This window comes from Desmodus rotundus, chromosome 1, assembly GCF_022682495.2.
Source record: "Desmodus rotundus isolate HL8 chromosome 1, HLdesRot8A.1, whole genome shotgun sequence".
NCBI lineage: Eukaryota > Metazoa > Chordata > Mammalia > Chiroptera > Phyllostomidae > Desmodus > Desmodus rotundus.
In genome coordinates this window covers 145,040,520-145,057,659 of record NC_071387.1, presented here as the reverse complement: position 1 = coordinate 145,057,659, position 17,140 = coordinate 145,040,520, and the positions used below count along the sequence as shown (strand labels likewise).

Sequence of the window (17,140 nt, the reverse complement as noted above, 5' to 3'; positions counted from 1 at the left end):
CTCACTCCTGAGATATCCTTCCAGAATTTTCATCCACCATAGGTGGATGTGGGGCCAGCCCCTTCTGCTTCTGCATCCCGTCCTACCAGTCTGGGTGGATGTGATTTCGTTAAATCCGTAATTGTCAAGACTTCTGTTCAAATCAATTTCTGATGGTTCTCAGTGATGCTTGTTCTGTAGTATTTTAGTGGTAATTTGGGTGAGGTTGTGGGAGGAGGTGAGCCATGTCTGCCTATGCTGCCATCACAACGGGAAGTCAAGAATTTCTCTCATGTTGGATTCTACATGGACTACTTCAGAGAACGAGTCATTGATTTCATGTAGCTGGGTCACAAATTTTCATTTTCTGGCCTGGAGTTTCATTTCAACTGGGCACATTTCCCGGGAAATAATATTTTCTTAAACATACAACAGCTTTCAGATGTACTTAGAGGAGAACCCTCTGGTATTAAAAGCCTAGGGCAAAGGGTTTAATGAATGAGACCGAATGGGTGGCTTTTCCTTTTTTTATTTCTTGATGAATGACATAAACACCCACTCTCCAGTGGATAATTGACCTAGGATATAATGTCTCTTATAAGCAAGGAAACAAGCTCACACCTTCCCTCTCCATCAATTATATGGGCTTCAGACACTTTAGGTTAAATTAAAGTCCGTGTGTAAAGTCACGTTTCCTGTAGATCACAGCGATTCTCACCAGTCTCCTCCTGGGATCTCACTTTCAGCTCATTCTATAAATGGACGGTTTCCTCCCCGCCTGAGTATCTGACAAGGACCCACACCAGTGATGATGGTGCTTCTGTGTGGTGAGGGGAGAAAGGGCGGGAACTGAGGGTGGACCTCAGCCTTGTCCATAAAGGGTCTAGTGGTAAGACGGATGAACAGAAATAGTCATCATTACATTAAATTAAAAAAAAATTCAGAACTCTGCATGTTCACTCTGTTCCAGGTAATCCACTTCCTTTGCCCTGATGTTACCGTGACTTGTTTTGCCCTAACTAAGCTTTTTTAGTTTGTCTGTGTTACTATCCACAGGTATATTTTTAAAATCCTTCCCCCTCATTTATTCCCACTATAGAGTAATATGTTAGTGTATTTCCTTTTGAGTCAAGAGAATATATAAATAAATGTGTTAATATATAATTTTACCATACTCTGGGAAATAAATATTACATTGAACTTAATCGTTTTTTACTTCCAAGCCTGCCTCAACCTATAAAAGTGATTCCATACATATGTTTAATACTTCAGAGTTCACAAAGCACTTTTATTTTCCATCTCAATCTCTGCCCCGCCCCCCACCCCAGCTTTCTTGCTTCTCTCTCCTCCTTTTCTTATAACATAGCCAATGAATCATTCCTGGACAGCCTATGACTACATAGCAGAATGGAAGGATTATCTTGATAATGTTCAACCACGCAATTCCCTCTTTTCTCATTACATAGCCCCTAGGGTGATAAGGATATTTGCAGGGATAAAAATAATAAATGGGAAATAAGCCTTCATTATAAGATGGCATTATCTATAAGATAGGCTTGTTTATGGCAAGGACAAGCATTTAATATAGTACTTTCACAATCATTTTGTATCTAAAAAGTAAATAATTAGATTTAGGAGAAGATCAAAAACATTATCTGCTTAGAAGCTGTTTGTGACAAGAAAGAGCATTTACTACAGCTTTCTAATTTGCCTTCTTTTGACCTCTTTCTCCTCAAATCCATCTGTCATAATTGTCAGGGTATTTATAAAATACAGATTTGATTTAAAAATACAATGGCTCTGATTAGGAACCTTTGATAGGTCACTATTATCTACCAAAGCAAGTCTGAATTGTTTAGACTTATGTACAAATTCTTTGAAAATATGTTCCATCCTACCTTTCCAAGTCCATCTATAGCCTCTGTACCAAGGAGTCAATGTTCTAGTCAGACAAAGTGATGAGGTAATAACCAGTCCCTGAACTTCCAGATGCTACCACTCCTCATGACCCTTCCTGTGCCTGCTGACAAAGAATGCTTGGCCAACTTTTCACTTGTTAAACTCCTACTCACCCTTCAGTGTCCTGCTTAAATGCTGCTCCTCTGTGAAGACCTCTCTAAGAAGGATTAATTGCCCTATCCCCGCTGTACCCACAAGACTTGGGCTCAGATAAATAAAAAGCATACCACAACAAACTTCGATTTGTTGTGTACAGGTCTTTCTTTTATAGCCCATGAAAATACTTGAGGGGCAAGACCATACTGTATTTACTCTTGTAATCTCAGTGTCTAGAATGGAATCTATTAGACAGCCAATGCTCATTTTATCAATGAATGAATCATGCATTCATAGAATGACCATTTTTCAATGCTGCAAAAAAGGACTGCTCTTATCACTATTATTAAAGCCCTTGAAAGGTTGCTGCTCTCTCTTAGTCACAGAGGAGGACTCTGAGAGATCACTCATGTAATCTCCTCTTGATCTCCCCATGGCAGGGCTGCTCAGTTCTCAGGGGATCATCGCTGCAACCTACGTACTGTACTTCCTTGGAATACTTAGTGTTTGGTATTAGATAACAATTACTAAATTACTCATCAGCTTTCTTGTGGGAGATCCTTAATTTGTTTTATTATTCTTTTCTCAGTTCTCTTTCAATGCTCCTATCAATGGGTGATCCTAAATGGGCAACCCCATTTGGCGCGTGGTACTAAATTCAGAGTTCATTTTCCCCCTTAGTCTTGGAGATCTGGAGGCATGAAAGAAATACAGGAGGAGGACAGATAAAGACATATGAACTAGAGAAAGGGAAAGTGCAGACGGCACCATTAGGAGAGAAGGTTGTCTACTATCAGTGCTACAGGCAATAAAATATATAAAAACAAAGCAAGAAGATTCCTATAGGGAACATGGTGTAGTGCGATGGTTTTCACTTTTTCCCCCTAGGAATGGGAATCTTACTCCTAAGTTTGCGGTGGAGATAAACAGTTGTCTAATGTAATACTCAGGTTTAGTAACAGAACCTTGAATTCACTTGGGGTAGCAACATATCCAGTTATAGGACACATTGACAGCTCCTGTGGCAGTGTGAAGTACTGTGGCTGTAACTCCTGTAGCTGTAACTAAGTGCCAGTCAATAAGATATAAGTGGAAGTGACATGTGGGGCTTCAGTAAGTCTATTTAATAGTGAAAGGGCACAGTCATTTTCAGTATTTTCTACTTCCTGTTGTGTAGAATGCAGATGTAATGACTGATTTCAAGCAGCCATTTTGGACCATGAGGAAACACACTAAGAAATGGTAGAGCAAGACCAAAAAAAGCCTAGATCCCTGGCACTAGGAAGCATGACACCTGCTAAGCCATAGCTGTGGAATCCACCAGGACTGCCCTTCTCTAGACTTCTAACATGAGAAAAATCAACTTCTTTCTTGTTTAAGCCATAGTTATTTTGATTTTTCTGAATTTATTCCTTATGATAAGCAACCCTTGTCCTCAAAGAGCTTAAGGTCCAGAACAAGAATATTTGGCTCAATGCAAAGATCTAATAGAAATATAAGTACATTTAATTCTGTGTAATTATTGAATGTATGAATAATTGAGAAGCAAGGAAATAATATTTTAGATTTATCAGGAAACCTAACTAGTCAATAACAAAATTACAAAAAGTTTAGGTGAACATGAAAACATGAAGGTAGGGGAGATATAATGCATGAGGCTACTAATATTGTTACGGATATTTGGATTTTTATGTCTTACAATAACCTAGTAATAATTTTGAGATTTAAAAAATTAAAATAGAAAATATTTTAAGCTAAAAGCAATAACTGATAAATATTTTCTATAAGGGAAAACTATACTGATTTATCTATATTGCTTCTTTTTTAAAAGAGGAAACTCCACAGTTCTGTTCATAGGCCCTTGGACATGTGGACTCTCATCTCTGACCCACTATGTACTAGATGTGGAATCTTGGGGAAATCATACTCATTGTACCCTAGTAAAATGAGTGTTAGGAAATAAATTTTAAAGTTTCTTCTAGCATTTAAATTCTGTGGATTTAATAATACACTGGTTTGGGTGGATGTCATACTGCCCTTCTCCAGTCTGATTTCTGTGAATTCAGAAGTTGCTAAAATGAGTTAGTTATGTAGCTTTTATGTGTCTATTTCTGATGACATGGAGGACTAAGGTAACTCCATGTTCCCTTAGTAACCGTAACTCCAGGTAACTCCAAATGCCACCCTTTTCCTTCTCCATGCACATAACACAGCATTTCTTAAGGTGCGATACTTTTTGGTTTACATGTCTGTTCCCCTGCAGACTGTGAGCCACTCGGGTGCTGCTGGGAGCTGAAAATGCGTCTCCCTGGTGCCAAGCACAGGCTTGAGTACACAGCAGGGGAGTTTGCTGAAGAGATGAGTGAGTGAGGAAGCTCTGTGTAAAAAGATGATGACCCTAAAAGAAAATCATGGCTAACCTTGTGACTGATAATTTATACCCTTGTCTCTTTTCCAGGTTAGGATTTTAATTGATTTGTGACATATACATTAGTCACAAAATCTTTAGAAAATTTTGATAACTTTTGCAACCTTTAGGTTGTTGCCACATTAATTTAGCCATCAACAAAAAGAAGTGTGAGTTTCATCTGGCACGGATTAACAGCTGTGTTCTGTCTCCCGATTGTGTACTGTACACGGGTGCCTTCAGACCGTCCTGGGAGTCTGGGCGAGAGCGTGTGACCACTGTGGCTCTGTCCATCTTCAGAGACTGGGGGACTCTGTGGGGAAACCCCACCTGGAGCCCTTAGGTTAATGAGGCTAGGCCAGTGCCATCAATGAACACTACGGACTACCTCATACATGGTACATATGTTGTCCTATATACCATCTGAATCAATGACACACACCCTCCTCCCTCTTAAATAAGGGATGTGACAAAGAGCCCATGGCTTTAATTCCAAACACAAACAAAGCTCTTTTGCTGTCTTCTTCCCCGGTGATGGTCTTTCCACTCCTGAGTGGGTCCAAGAGTAGCTACTGCCCAAAGGGCAGATGCAAAGCACCCAGTCCTTCCTCCCTGGGCCTCCCTCCACCCATGCTGTTCTAACAGGGGTACCCTAAAACCGACCTCAGAGAACCCCTCATGAAGAACAAGGGTGGTGGGAGTACCATTTATATACGCTTCCTTGTGGGGACTCACATCAAATTGTAAGCATTTGAAATAGAGATATTAGGAGTTTAACAATTCAGAACTGTGAAAATAGATTTCAATAACAGTGAAAGTAAAACATCAGTACTAAAGAGCGTACCGCAGTACCCTGGCGTCCCGCACACCGTCTTCATGAGCACTTGATGTTCCACAATTTTGGAGAGTCCAAAATCAGCTAGCAACACAAGAAAACAATTCAGAAGGCAAGTTTTTTTTTTTCTCAAGTGTTATCAGATGGCAGAACACTTCTCTTATTTAAAATGAACCTAACTTATTTACTTTTTGTTTTTGCATTTCATGATGGGATGGATGTAGACGGGGACCGGTCACCAGGGAGAGAAAACTAAAAAAAGTAATAATAATAATTTAAGTCTTCCTTTAAGTTAGAGAAAAATATGATACCTAAAAACATTTTATATTTTTCTCTATAATTTCCAGCTTTTGGCAAATAAGCTATTTCTTCTTGAAGTAATAGTTGGAATAAATATATTTTGTTAAATATTAATTCTGAGATTTATGAAACTAACTCTAAAGGACAATATAGAATTAGTGATATAATTCAGAAATTTCAATCTATTAGAATAAATCAAAATAAACAATTAGACTTTCATGAATGTCAAAGAAATGAACAGAAACATCAAAAGGTTTATTCTACTTCAAATAATGTCATTCATTGGTGTATTTGACAGGTAAGAATTCACTCTCCTATGAAGAATATGACTTTATCTTTTATTTTTTGGTAAAAATCCCTTTTTATTTATTCCTCAGAATATTACCTAGATAAAACATTATCAGAAGTTGCTATCATTATGGGGTCTGTTTGCTGGGCTACATCTGCCGCACTCAGGAAGCACCGGGAAACCTTTTAAGGCTGTTCTTCAAGAGAGGCAGGTGCAGGATGGATGCCATTTTAGACTTCAAAGACAAACCCATTTTCCGTGGAGGTGCTGATCCTTATCAGAGAAAGCAGCAGGAAGTCCTTCAGAAAGCAAGGCTCTCCTGCCTAAATTAGTATCTATCCATCCATTTAAAGAAATATCGTTAAGGATAAAATCTTTGAAAGTGATGTCAAAGGAGATGGGAGCCTCCCGCTGTCTGCTGCTTTTCAGGAGCGATTATGAGAACACGTGGGCTGCCCAGCAGGCCTTCGGCTCTTTTCCTGCAGGGTCTCGCATTCACAGAGCACATTATGTTGTTTGAGCCCTCCTGTGCGATCTGTGTAACTTAATTTTCAAAGGTGTTAACACTCATGAATGCAGTGAACCCATCGGATTTGCACTAGAAAGGAGAGCACCAAGAGAGCGAGGTCCTTTGGAGGAGTTAATTAAAAAATTTTCAAACCCTGTACAGGCCAGACAGAACAGATTCTACTAAGGAGAATTCATCTAAACTAAATTTTACTTTTATTCTTTTTTTGTTTGCTTTTGCAAATGAAGATTTGCCCTGGAAGGCGAGTGGAAAGTAATACTTAATATACTTTTTTTCCTAAAATGCTAACTGAAAAATCTCTTTGGGTAGAATCAGAATTTCCCAAAGTTCATCACTGCAGTTCTTCAAAATGCCTATTGGGGGAAAAAACAAGGTTTTTGGGAAAAGCCTCACAGCCCACTATATTAGATGTCAGTGTGCACATGAGCATTTTTCAGGTTTGGGGGAAATCCTGGAAAAATAAAAATCTTGTTTATGTTGGCATTTTCCAACTTATTTGACCAATTAGCACCTCCACAAAGTGCTTGCACCTTCCCCAAAAGGGAATTATTCGCCCTGTTCACTCCGCCGAGGAACGAGCATTCCGTGGAGCACCCTTCAGGGGGCACGGATCTCAGTTTGTCTCTGTTCATGTAAACAGGTGACTCAGAGCCTAATTCACTGGTAGGTACTAAATATTTTGTGTCAAAGTTCTTGATTATCTAAAATTAAGCTCCACCTAACTTGTGCAATAAAAGTTAATAATCAAAAAGAGAAGTGTTATGTTATCTGTGATTTTCTTCTATATAAACATATTGACAAAATACGAGGACACCTCTTGAAATTCCTGCTGTTTTCAAGAGCTGTTATGCCTTTGTATGTCCAGCAATGTGACACTAACTTTAGGCACTAATTCCAGATTAATACTCCAGACTTCCAAACTGTGCATTATTCCTTTACAGACAGCAAATATTCGAGGAAATTAAATGGAGGGGAAATTGGATGGAGCCACATTTTAAAATTCTATAGAGTAAATTTCTCCTGCTCTGGGCAAAGGGGTCAAAGGCCTCACCGATTTTGAGTGGTGCATCTGGGGCTGGAGTTGCATAGAGAAGATTCTCGGGTTTGAGGTCACGATGGACAATCCCATTTTCATGTAGGTACTAAACAGGGAATATAATGAGGTAACATTCATGTAGTCACATTCATGGTTTCAACACTTATATTTACCATTTGCAGAATTATAATAATCTTTACTACGTTATGTGATTCAATAACACACATATTATAATTTAAAAATAAATACCATAAAGAAAAGATGTTTTAAACTATACATCAATCTGTAATAACTGATCTATAATTACCTAAAAGTGAAATGCAATCTAAATTATATAGAACCAATTGCCAGAAATAAAATATTTGCCCCTCAGAGAATATTAGCTGCAGTTCTCTTTATGCATATCAGCTCAAATTGGCTAATTATTATTATAAGAGGGTCAAGGTGTTGTGTCTTGAAATTTGTCTGGTTTATTATCTGAAAAGCATAATTGCATGTGTCATCTTATAAGCTCACAGCCATGGCAAAGACTCGAGATTACTGTTGAAACAGACACTTAGACGTGAGTAATTAATATAGAGAACACATCCAACCCATGACCATGTGCAGGCCTCTCTCCTCGGACACAGCCTCAGGTATCCACCCGCCGCCCAACTCCCACCCCTCCCACTGCTCTTGCCTTCAGCCAGGCCACATCCATGTACCCCTCGTAATTACTCCGATGACTAGCTAACTTGACCATTTCCCTTAGCCCATGCTCCACACAGTCACCAGAGTCATTTTTTTTAAAAGGGCAGACCTAGTCACACCACTCCCTGCTTTCCTTTGCTTTTGGCATGAGTGGCAGCAGCCATAAGGCATTTGATTTTGTATCACCAGCAGGCATCGCAAACTCTCCAGGGGCAGGAAGGTACCATAAAAGAATGAGGGAAGCAGGAAGAGTGTAAAATAAGAGGGAGACACTGGGGAGTCCTAGGGACTGCATCTGTCCCTGGAGAGAGCACAACCCCTGAAGAGGCCGAGGTGACCCAGGTTCAGACGCTTGTTGTCAGGCAGGAATTCAGGCCCCATGTTGCTAGCTCTTCTGACTTTTTAAGGCAAGATAGAAATTCATATATTTTTGTAAAATATTCCACATTTCAAATGGTGATGAAGTTTTAAACCCTGTGCAGGCCAGACAAAACACTCTGCAGTCTCTGATTCTCGCTTTGGAATTGAAAACAGTCCCTGGCACTCAGTAGATGCTCAGTAAAAAATTGTTAAGTACATAAATACAATGTTTTTTCCGACTCTGCTTCTTCCATTAAATTCTTATTGTGGCTAGACCGCGAGCCTTCTCTTTTGCGGGAAACTCTCCCTGACTGTTTGTCTACTCCTATCCCTTCCCCTACTTTTTATAGCTCCCCCAACGTACATGTATGTGAAAAAATTGTGTGGTGGCATTGTGATTAATTTTATTTTTTTCTTATATAAAATGTAACTATAAAATTTATATATTATTACTTGAATGATGCATTTTAAAAATAAATTTTATACAACTGGCAGGCATTTCATATTTGCTTATCCTGAGTACCATCCATCTGCTACCAATGATGTGCTCTGAATATGAATAAACATATTTAGTTGGTAACTATGTTTGGTCTCAAATTAACTAAACAAACCATGTGATTACATTGCTAGCAGTTCGAGAATATAAAGACTATTCCAATATAGTATCCTAAAAAAAATGTTCTAGTTCGAGTCTGTTCCCCAAGCTCCAGGACAATTTATCCACCTGCCCGTGCCTCATTTCCAGATGGCTGTCTCACACGGACCTTCAGTTCTCCGTGTCCAAACCCGAACCCTTGACCTTCTCCCAGCCTGGTCCTTTCAGTTTTTCCCACCTCAAAATGTGGTGTCTTAGTCAACTCGTGTTTAAGTCAGAAATTGGTTCTCTCCTCCTTCCCACTGCCTCCATCCAATTCTCAACAGAGTGCTGTCGCGTCTGATTCCAGAATGTCTCCTGAACCACCCTGCCTCTCACCATGTCATTCACGAGATCTAGCTGGATCAGCTCAGCAGTCCCTCCACTACTCCTTCCATTTCCAGTGTGCCCACACAGCAGCACGGGGGACCAGGCCATTTCTCCTCCTTGGGAGGCTGTTCAGTGCTTTCCCAGTACTTCATTCGAGCTTTCAAGGCCTTTGTCATCTGGCCTCTGCCAGCCCCTCCAGTCTCATATTCTGCCACTTTCCCCTTTATTGCTCTGCTCTACTCATACTGATTTTCTTTGAGTTCCTCAAAAGCCCTAACTTCTTTCTCAAACCAGCCTCCTTCTCCAGCTGCCCTTTCTTATTGGAATGCTTTCTCACCCTTTTTCACCTGGCCAGCCCTCCTCATCCTCAGGACACAAGTATAATGGCAGTTTCTCAGGGAGGCTGTACCTGTCCTTCCAAACTACCACACGTGCCCACTCTTATGTGCTTTCATTGATTCCTCTTATTTTTCTTTACAGCATGCCTGTGTCTTTGCAAGCTTCACGGTCAGGATGTCTCCCTCACTAGACTGAAAACTCCACTAGGACAAAGAAATTTTTCTCTTGTTTCCCAGATCCCTAGTACCTGGCATTAAGTATACGCTCAAAAACTACTTTTGAATGATTAAGAAATAACTCAATTTTCCCATTGAGAAACTGGAATTCCTATTGGTATAATCTGCATTTTTATTCATTTGCAATTATTAATTTGTAATAGAAGTTAAAATTCGTGTCCTTACATTGTAGCACTAAGTTTTAAAGCAACATCATTTTGGTACATTTAGCTATAATAAGGTTCAGCATCTGTGTGCTTATGAAACAAACCATACTTATTGTTTAATAATACTTAGTCACTTCGCTGAGTATTAGTTAGATGAATTAGATCCATAGCATCATTTTGAGAAAAGCCCAAACCCAGTAAGACCATTTTAAATGAAGATAAGGCAAAAGTTTCATCTTCTAAATCATATTTTGAATAATTACATAATCAGTTTTTGTTCTCTTGTAGTAGCATTAAGTTGATAGTTATGGCTGAACTAATTTCTTCACAGCCTTTGAAGTTATATGAATATCCAATACAGCATATGCCTCAGGGGAATTTGGGTAATGACAGTTGAAAATTCATGTTAGTTTTCTCTTCAGTTCCTTCATGTCTGAAACATTTGTAAACTGGACTTGCCCGTGTAATAAAATAGAGCTGAGCGGGATTCAGCCAGCTGCAATGGCACAGTAGTGAGCAGTGCACAAGCCAAAAGGCCTCTGTGAGCAAATGAAGGTGCCTTGCCGGACGCCAGTGGTGAGCCTGAAGGTGACTGGGCCTGCTGCCACCCCTGCAGTAAGGTTCCCAGGTGTGCACTCCTGCTTACGTTTGGGTGTGGCCTAGAAGTGTCTGGATAAAGCAAAGCTCTGCAGAAAAATGCTTATTGGAGTGACAATATCATGGGGAAAGTGAGCAGGGTGCTAAGAGAGAGTAATATGAGAGCCACTGGGTGGGGAGACCTGAGGTGTCACACTAGAGCAGTTCTGGGGGAGAGGTCATGAAGAACAGACTCCAGTTCTTGTTCCTGGTTTTGGTACAAGTGTCCTGGTGTACAAAGTCAGAATAAGAGAATGTGGATAGTTTTAACAGGTTGGAAACTTATTTTCCTATCTACTTATATGTGTGCATGTCAGAAAACTCCATGAAGTACATGTTTCCAAGAATGGTGTATGTAGCACTGGTGGAAAATGTCACTTACCTGTACCATTTTTCTTAGATGCAAGTCCATGCATAAAACATTCATCCAACCAAGACTTCAGTGAAACACTTACCGTTGCTTTCAGTAGCCATTATTAAGTGAATAGTTATTTAAAACTGGGCATTATATAAAAATACTAATGAAAAAAGAAATGTGCCTTGATTTAAACAGATATGTCTGATGCTGAGGGAATACAAAATATAAAAAACCTGAAGTAATGTACATGTAATGAACCAATGAATCAGTATATACAATGTATTTGTATATAAGATGAGAGCAAGTGTATAATGTGAGGCAACTTTCCAGGGGGCTGTTGAGAATGATTAGAGAGAAGAAGCATGTGATAAGTTCATTCCCTTCCATCCAATATGTGTGTTCAGATACGAGGAAAGATGAGATTTCAGGTCTGGAGCTATGAAGTTTTGACCGAGCATTTTGAATTCCCACCAGCAAGGAAGAAGAGTTCCTGCTGCACTACAGTCTTGCCAGTAATTGGCATCCCTGCTGCCCCAACTTTGTCTCAACACCTAGGAAAATGATGACTAGACTCTGGAATGCCAAGTTCGGCTGCCACAGCTTTCCTTCTGTCCTTCTGTTTCCACAAAGCTGCTTATCAGGAAATGAAGGGGAAGTGAGTGGATTTTTATTCCTGGCACTTTCCTTGTTTATCTATTAATTCATTTTGACTGGGCAAAATCCTGGTGTCTAGTGACTGGTAGCCAGCAGAGTTGGGTATTTTTCTTTCCAAAATATATGTATTTAAGGATGCAATCCAAGATGGCAGAGGAGTAAGTGGAAGCTACACTAAACTCCTCTCAGGATCCATCTGGATTACAACTAAATTATAGAGAAATCATCCTGAATAACCAACTGAACACTAGCTGGAGAGAAGCCTTATAGCCAGAAAGAAAAGAAACCACTTCACCACAACAAGACCATAGGGAGTGCAGAAGAGACGTAAGAGGGCTGGCTTGGCTCCCACAGGTGGCAGCTTAAGTCCTGAAGGGATATTTCAGTGGCTGGAGGGATTCCTCCTGGGAAGTGTGGGGTCTAAACCCCAAGCTGGGCTTCCCAGCCTACAGTACCAGAGCCAGAAAGGAACCCAGATAATATTCAACTGTGAAAAGCAGCAGGGTTTCTGTCTGCCAAGGAGAGATGGCTAAAGAAGCAGAGAGCCTCTTAAAGGGCCAAAACAAAAATTTTGTTTGCAGCCAATGGACTCTGGCAGAGGGAGGGCAGAGTAGATTAGAGATGCTTGAGGAGATTCTGGGGTTGGTGGCTCTGGGGAGAGAACTGAAGGAACAGCCACCGGGATCCCTGTGCTGAGTTATCCCCCATACTGTGGAAGCTATCTTTCTCAGGCAGAGCACTCTTCTCCAAATGGCATCAGCCTAAAGGGAAGCAATAGCCTGCCCACAGGAATTATTCTGCCCCACCCTGTGGAGCTTAAGCCAGCTGTTGATTACAGTTTGATTAGTATAACAACTGATCATTTTAACTGCTCTTTAACTCAACAACTTCGATGGAAAATACAAAGAAGCAGCCAAAATGGGAAGACAAAGAAACAGATCCCCCAAAAAAGAACAAGAGAATTCTCCGGAAGAAGAACTAGATGAAATGAAGGCAAGCAATTTATCAGATAGAGAGTATAGAGTAATGATTATAAAGATACTCGATGCATGAAATAAGACATAGAAATCTTAAAAAAGGACCAGTCAGAAGTAAAGAATGCAGTATCTGAAATGAATAATACACTGGAAAGAATAGAGTAGGTTAGATGAAGCTGAGGATCCAATGAGTGATTTGGAAGACAAGGTAAAAAAACACACACTCAGGCAGAGCAGCAAAAAGAAAAAAGAATTAAGACTTCTGGTCAAAATGGTGGGGTAGGCAGACATGATTCACCTCTTCATACAACCACATCAAAATTACAACTAAAATATAGAACAACCATTACTCAGAACTGTCAGAAATTGAGTTGAATGGAAGTCTGACGACAACTATGGAATTAAAGAAACCACATCCAACCAGACTGGTTGGTGGGGCACAGATGCAGAATGGGGATGGTCCCTCACCCACGTGTGGTGGATAAAAATTCTGGAGGGATATCTTGGGACAAAAGAGTCCCAGCCCCACACCATGCACCCCAGCCCACGGTTCCAGTGCCAGGAGGATAAGTCCCCCCATCTTCTGGCTGCAAAAACCAGTGGGGACTGAGTTGGTAGAAGAAACTTCTGGAGTCCCAAGCAGTTCCTCTTAAAGAACCCACACACAGGCTCACCTACTCAGACTCACCCCCTCTGAGCTCCAGGACAAGGGTAGCAGCTTGAAAGTCACCAGGGGCATAAAGGGAAGGACTGAAATGTCTGAAATAAGGTGATCAGAGGCCATTATCCCTTTTCTAAACTACCCCCCACCTCCATAAAAGTAGGCAATCTGATGCCATAATTGAGACTCCATCAACCTGGCTAAAACTGTTTGACCAATGCTGGAGATCTGCTGAGACTCAGCCCCACCCAACTATAGGCACATCCCAGCTGCTTTTCCATATGAATGGCTGGTCAGGGCTCATGCTTCACAACTTCCTAAATCCTATCAAACAAGTAACAGATGGCCTCAGTGAGTCCCAGGATACACTAGCAGTAGCCAGCCTAGATTCATAGCTTAGCTTCACTTGGGAATCTCCAATCCCAGCACTAGTAGCAGCCATCTCAGATTGCTCAGACATCTCAGGCAGAGTGGCCCTGGACAAAACACATGTGGGGGCTGGCTTGGTCTCCAACACCTGGGAAAACCAGGGCTAGCACACAGAGTGGAAGGCAAAAGGCCATGCTGGAGCTGACTATCTGGCCTCTGCACAGCTGATCCTCCATGGAGGGTGGAGGTTGGTGGTTAGTGGTAAAAAGTCAGTCCATGCAGCTGACTGGTCTGAATAAATCCCTCCCATCGATCTGTCAATAGCAACCAAGACTCAACTACAAGAGGAAGGTGTACTCAGCCCACAGGAAGGGTGCACTTTGAGTACCCAGCTTGGGTGAAGGGGGTGGCGATGCCTCTGGACCCTACAGGACACCTACTACATTAGGCCACACTACCAAGACATGGAGTCAAAGCATCTCTACCTAATACATAGAAATAAACATAGGGAGGCTGCTCAAATAAGGAGACAAAGTAACATGACCCAAACAAATGAAGAGATCAAAACTCCAGAAAAAGAGCTAAATGAAATGGAGATAAGCATTCTATCAGATGCAGAGTTCAAAACACTGTTTATGAGGGTGCTCAAGGGACTTAATGAGGACCTCAGCAGCATAAGAAAGTTCCAGTAAGAAATGAAGGACACACTAATTGAAATAAAGAACAATTTACAGGGAAGTAATAGTAGAGTGGATGAGGCTGAGAATCAAACAATGATATGGAAAATAAAGGAGCAAAAAACAAACAAAAAAAGAAATCAGAACAATAGGAAGAACAAAAGAATCCAAAGAAATGAGAATAGTATAAGCAACCTCTGGACAATTTCAAGCAGTCTAACATTCACATCATAAGGATGTTAGAAATGTTAGAAGAAGAGAAGGAGTGAGAAATTGGAAATCTATTTGAGAAAATAATGAAAAAAAACTACTCTAATTTGGTGAGGGAAAAAGACATGCAAGCCCAGAAAGCACAGAGAGTCCCACACGAGATGGATGCAAAGAGGTCCACTCCAAGATACATCATAATTAAAATGACAAAGGTTAAAGATAAAGAGAGACTGTAAAAAGCAGCAAGAGAAAAGAAGTTACTTACATAAAGGAGAGTTCCCATAAGACTGTCAGCAGATTTCTCAAAAGAAAGCTTACAGCCTCTAAAGTATTGGCAAAAAATATTCAAAGTCATGAAAAGCAGGGACCTACAGCCAAGATGGCTCTACCCAGCGAAGCTATCATTTAGAATTGAAAGGCATATAAAGAGCTTCCCAGACAAGAAAAATGTTGGAGTTCATCATCACCAAACCTTTATTATATTTGATATCAAAGGGACTTATTTAAGAAGAGAAAGAAGATCAAAACTATGAAAAACAAAATGGCAAAAAATACATATCTATTAACAATTGACTCTAAAAAATAAACGAAGCAAACAAGGACAGAGAATGAATCAAGGATACAGAGAGCATTTTTATGGTTGCCAGATGGGAGAGGGGTTTTAGGGAATTGGTGAAGAAGTCATGGGATTAAAAACTATAAATAGGTAGTTAGAGAATAGCTCTGGGGGTGTAAAGTTCCATAAAGAAAATAGAGTAGCCAAAGAACTTATACACATGACCCATGAAAAAGAAAAAATGGTGGTGGAATTGTCTGTGGAACGGGGTGGGTACTGGGTGGAGGAGGGCAAAGGGAGAAAAATTAGGACACCTGTAATAGCATTATTAATAAAATATAATATAAAAAAGAAGAAAATTTTAAAAGTGAGGAGAGCTTAAGAAACATTTGGATAACATGAAGCATAACAAGATCTGCATCATGGGAACACTAGAAGGAGAAAAGAGTGAGCAAGGGATCAAGAAAATAATGACAGAAAACTTCTCTAATCTGGTGAAGGAAAAGACACATAAGTCCAGAAAGCTAAGAAAGTCCCAAACAAGTTGGACCCAAAGAGGCCTATACCAAGACACCTCATAATTAAAATGACAAGTCTTAAAGACAAGGAGAGAATCCTAAAAGTTGCAAGAGAAAAGCAGGCAGTTACTTACAAGGGAGCACCAATCAGACCGTCATCAGATTATTCAACAGAAACATTGCAGACCAGAAGGGAGTGGCATGAAATATTCAAGGTGATGACAAGCAATGACCTACAAGCAAGGCTACTTTACTCAGCAAGGCTATATTTAAAATCAAAGGAGAAATGAGGAGCTTCCCAGTGAAGAAAAAGCTAAAGGAGTTTGTTAACACCAAACCTGTATTGCAATAAATGTTAAAGGGCTTGCTTAAAGAAGGAGAAGAAAAAGAAAAGAAAAAAAGGAAAATAATCTAACAATAAAATGGCACCAAATATGTATCTATCAATAATCACCTTAAATAAAAATGGGTTAAATGTTCTGACAAAAAGACATAGGGTAGCTGAATGGATAAGAAAACAAAACCCATATATATATGCTGCCTCCAAGAGACCCATCTCAGATTGAAAGGTACACACAGAGTAAAAGTAAAGGGATGGAAAAAGATATTTCACGCAAACTGAAAAGAAAGAAAAGCTGGCATAGTAGTACTTACATCTGACAAAACAGACTTTGAAACCAAGGCTATGGTAACAGACAAAATAGGACACTACATAATGATAAAGGGAACAATCCAACAAGAGGATATAACCCCAGTAAACATTTACACACCCAATGTAGGAGCACCTAAATATGTGAGGCAAATCTTGATGGACATAAAGGGAGAGAGCGACAGAAATACAGTCAGAGTTAGGGATTTTAACACCCCATTGACTTCAGTGGATAGATCTTCCAGACAGAAAATCAACTAGGAGGTAGCAGCCCTAAATGATGTACTAGATCAAATGGATTTCATTGATATCTTCAGAGTATTTCACCCCAAAGCAGCAGAAGAATATACATACTTTTTAAGTACACATGGAACATTTTTAAAATAGACCACATGTTACCACAGACAACAAGTCTCAATAAATTTAAGAAGATTGAAATCATATCAAGTATCTTCTCTCCACAAAGATATGAAACTAGAAATCAACCACAAGAAGAACACTGAAAATCATGCAGAGACACGGAAGATAAATAACATGTTATTAAACAATGAATGGGTCAACAATGAGATCAAGGAAGAAATCAAAAGATACCTGGAAACAAATGAAAATGAAGACACAACAATGCATAATCTGTGGGACACTGGGAAAGCAGTCCTAAGAGGGAAATTCACAGCATTAGAGGCCTATCTCAAAAAACAAGAAAAACTCAG

General features: G+C 40.0%; 1 protein-coding gene across 1 annotated transcript in view; it reads right to left on the bottom strand.

Annotated features, from left to right (window-relative positions):
- CAMK4 (calcium/calmodulin dependent protein kinase IV) overlaps positions 1-17,140 on the bottom strand; it is a 196,622-nt gene that overhangs the window by 29,707 nt on the left and 149,775 nt on the right. Inside the window, exons 7-8 of the mRNA XM_053911372.2 lie at positions 7,446-7,536; positions 5,286-5,360 (exon numbers count right to left, since the gene is read on the bottom strand). Coding sequence (XP_053767347.1) covers positions 5,286-5,360; positions 7,446-7,536 — 166 coding nt within the window. The remainder of the gene's footprint in view (positions 1-5,285; positions 5,361-7,445; positions 7,537-17,140) is intronic.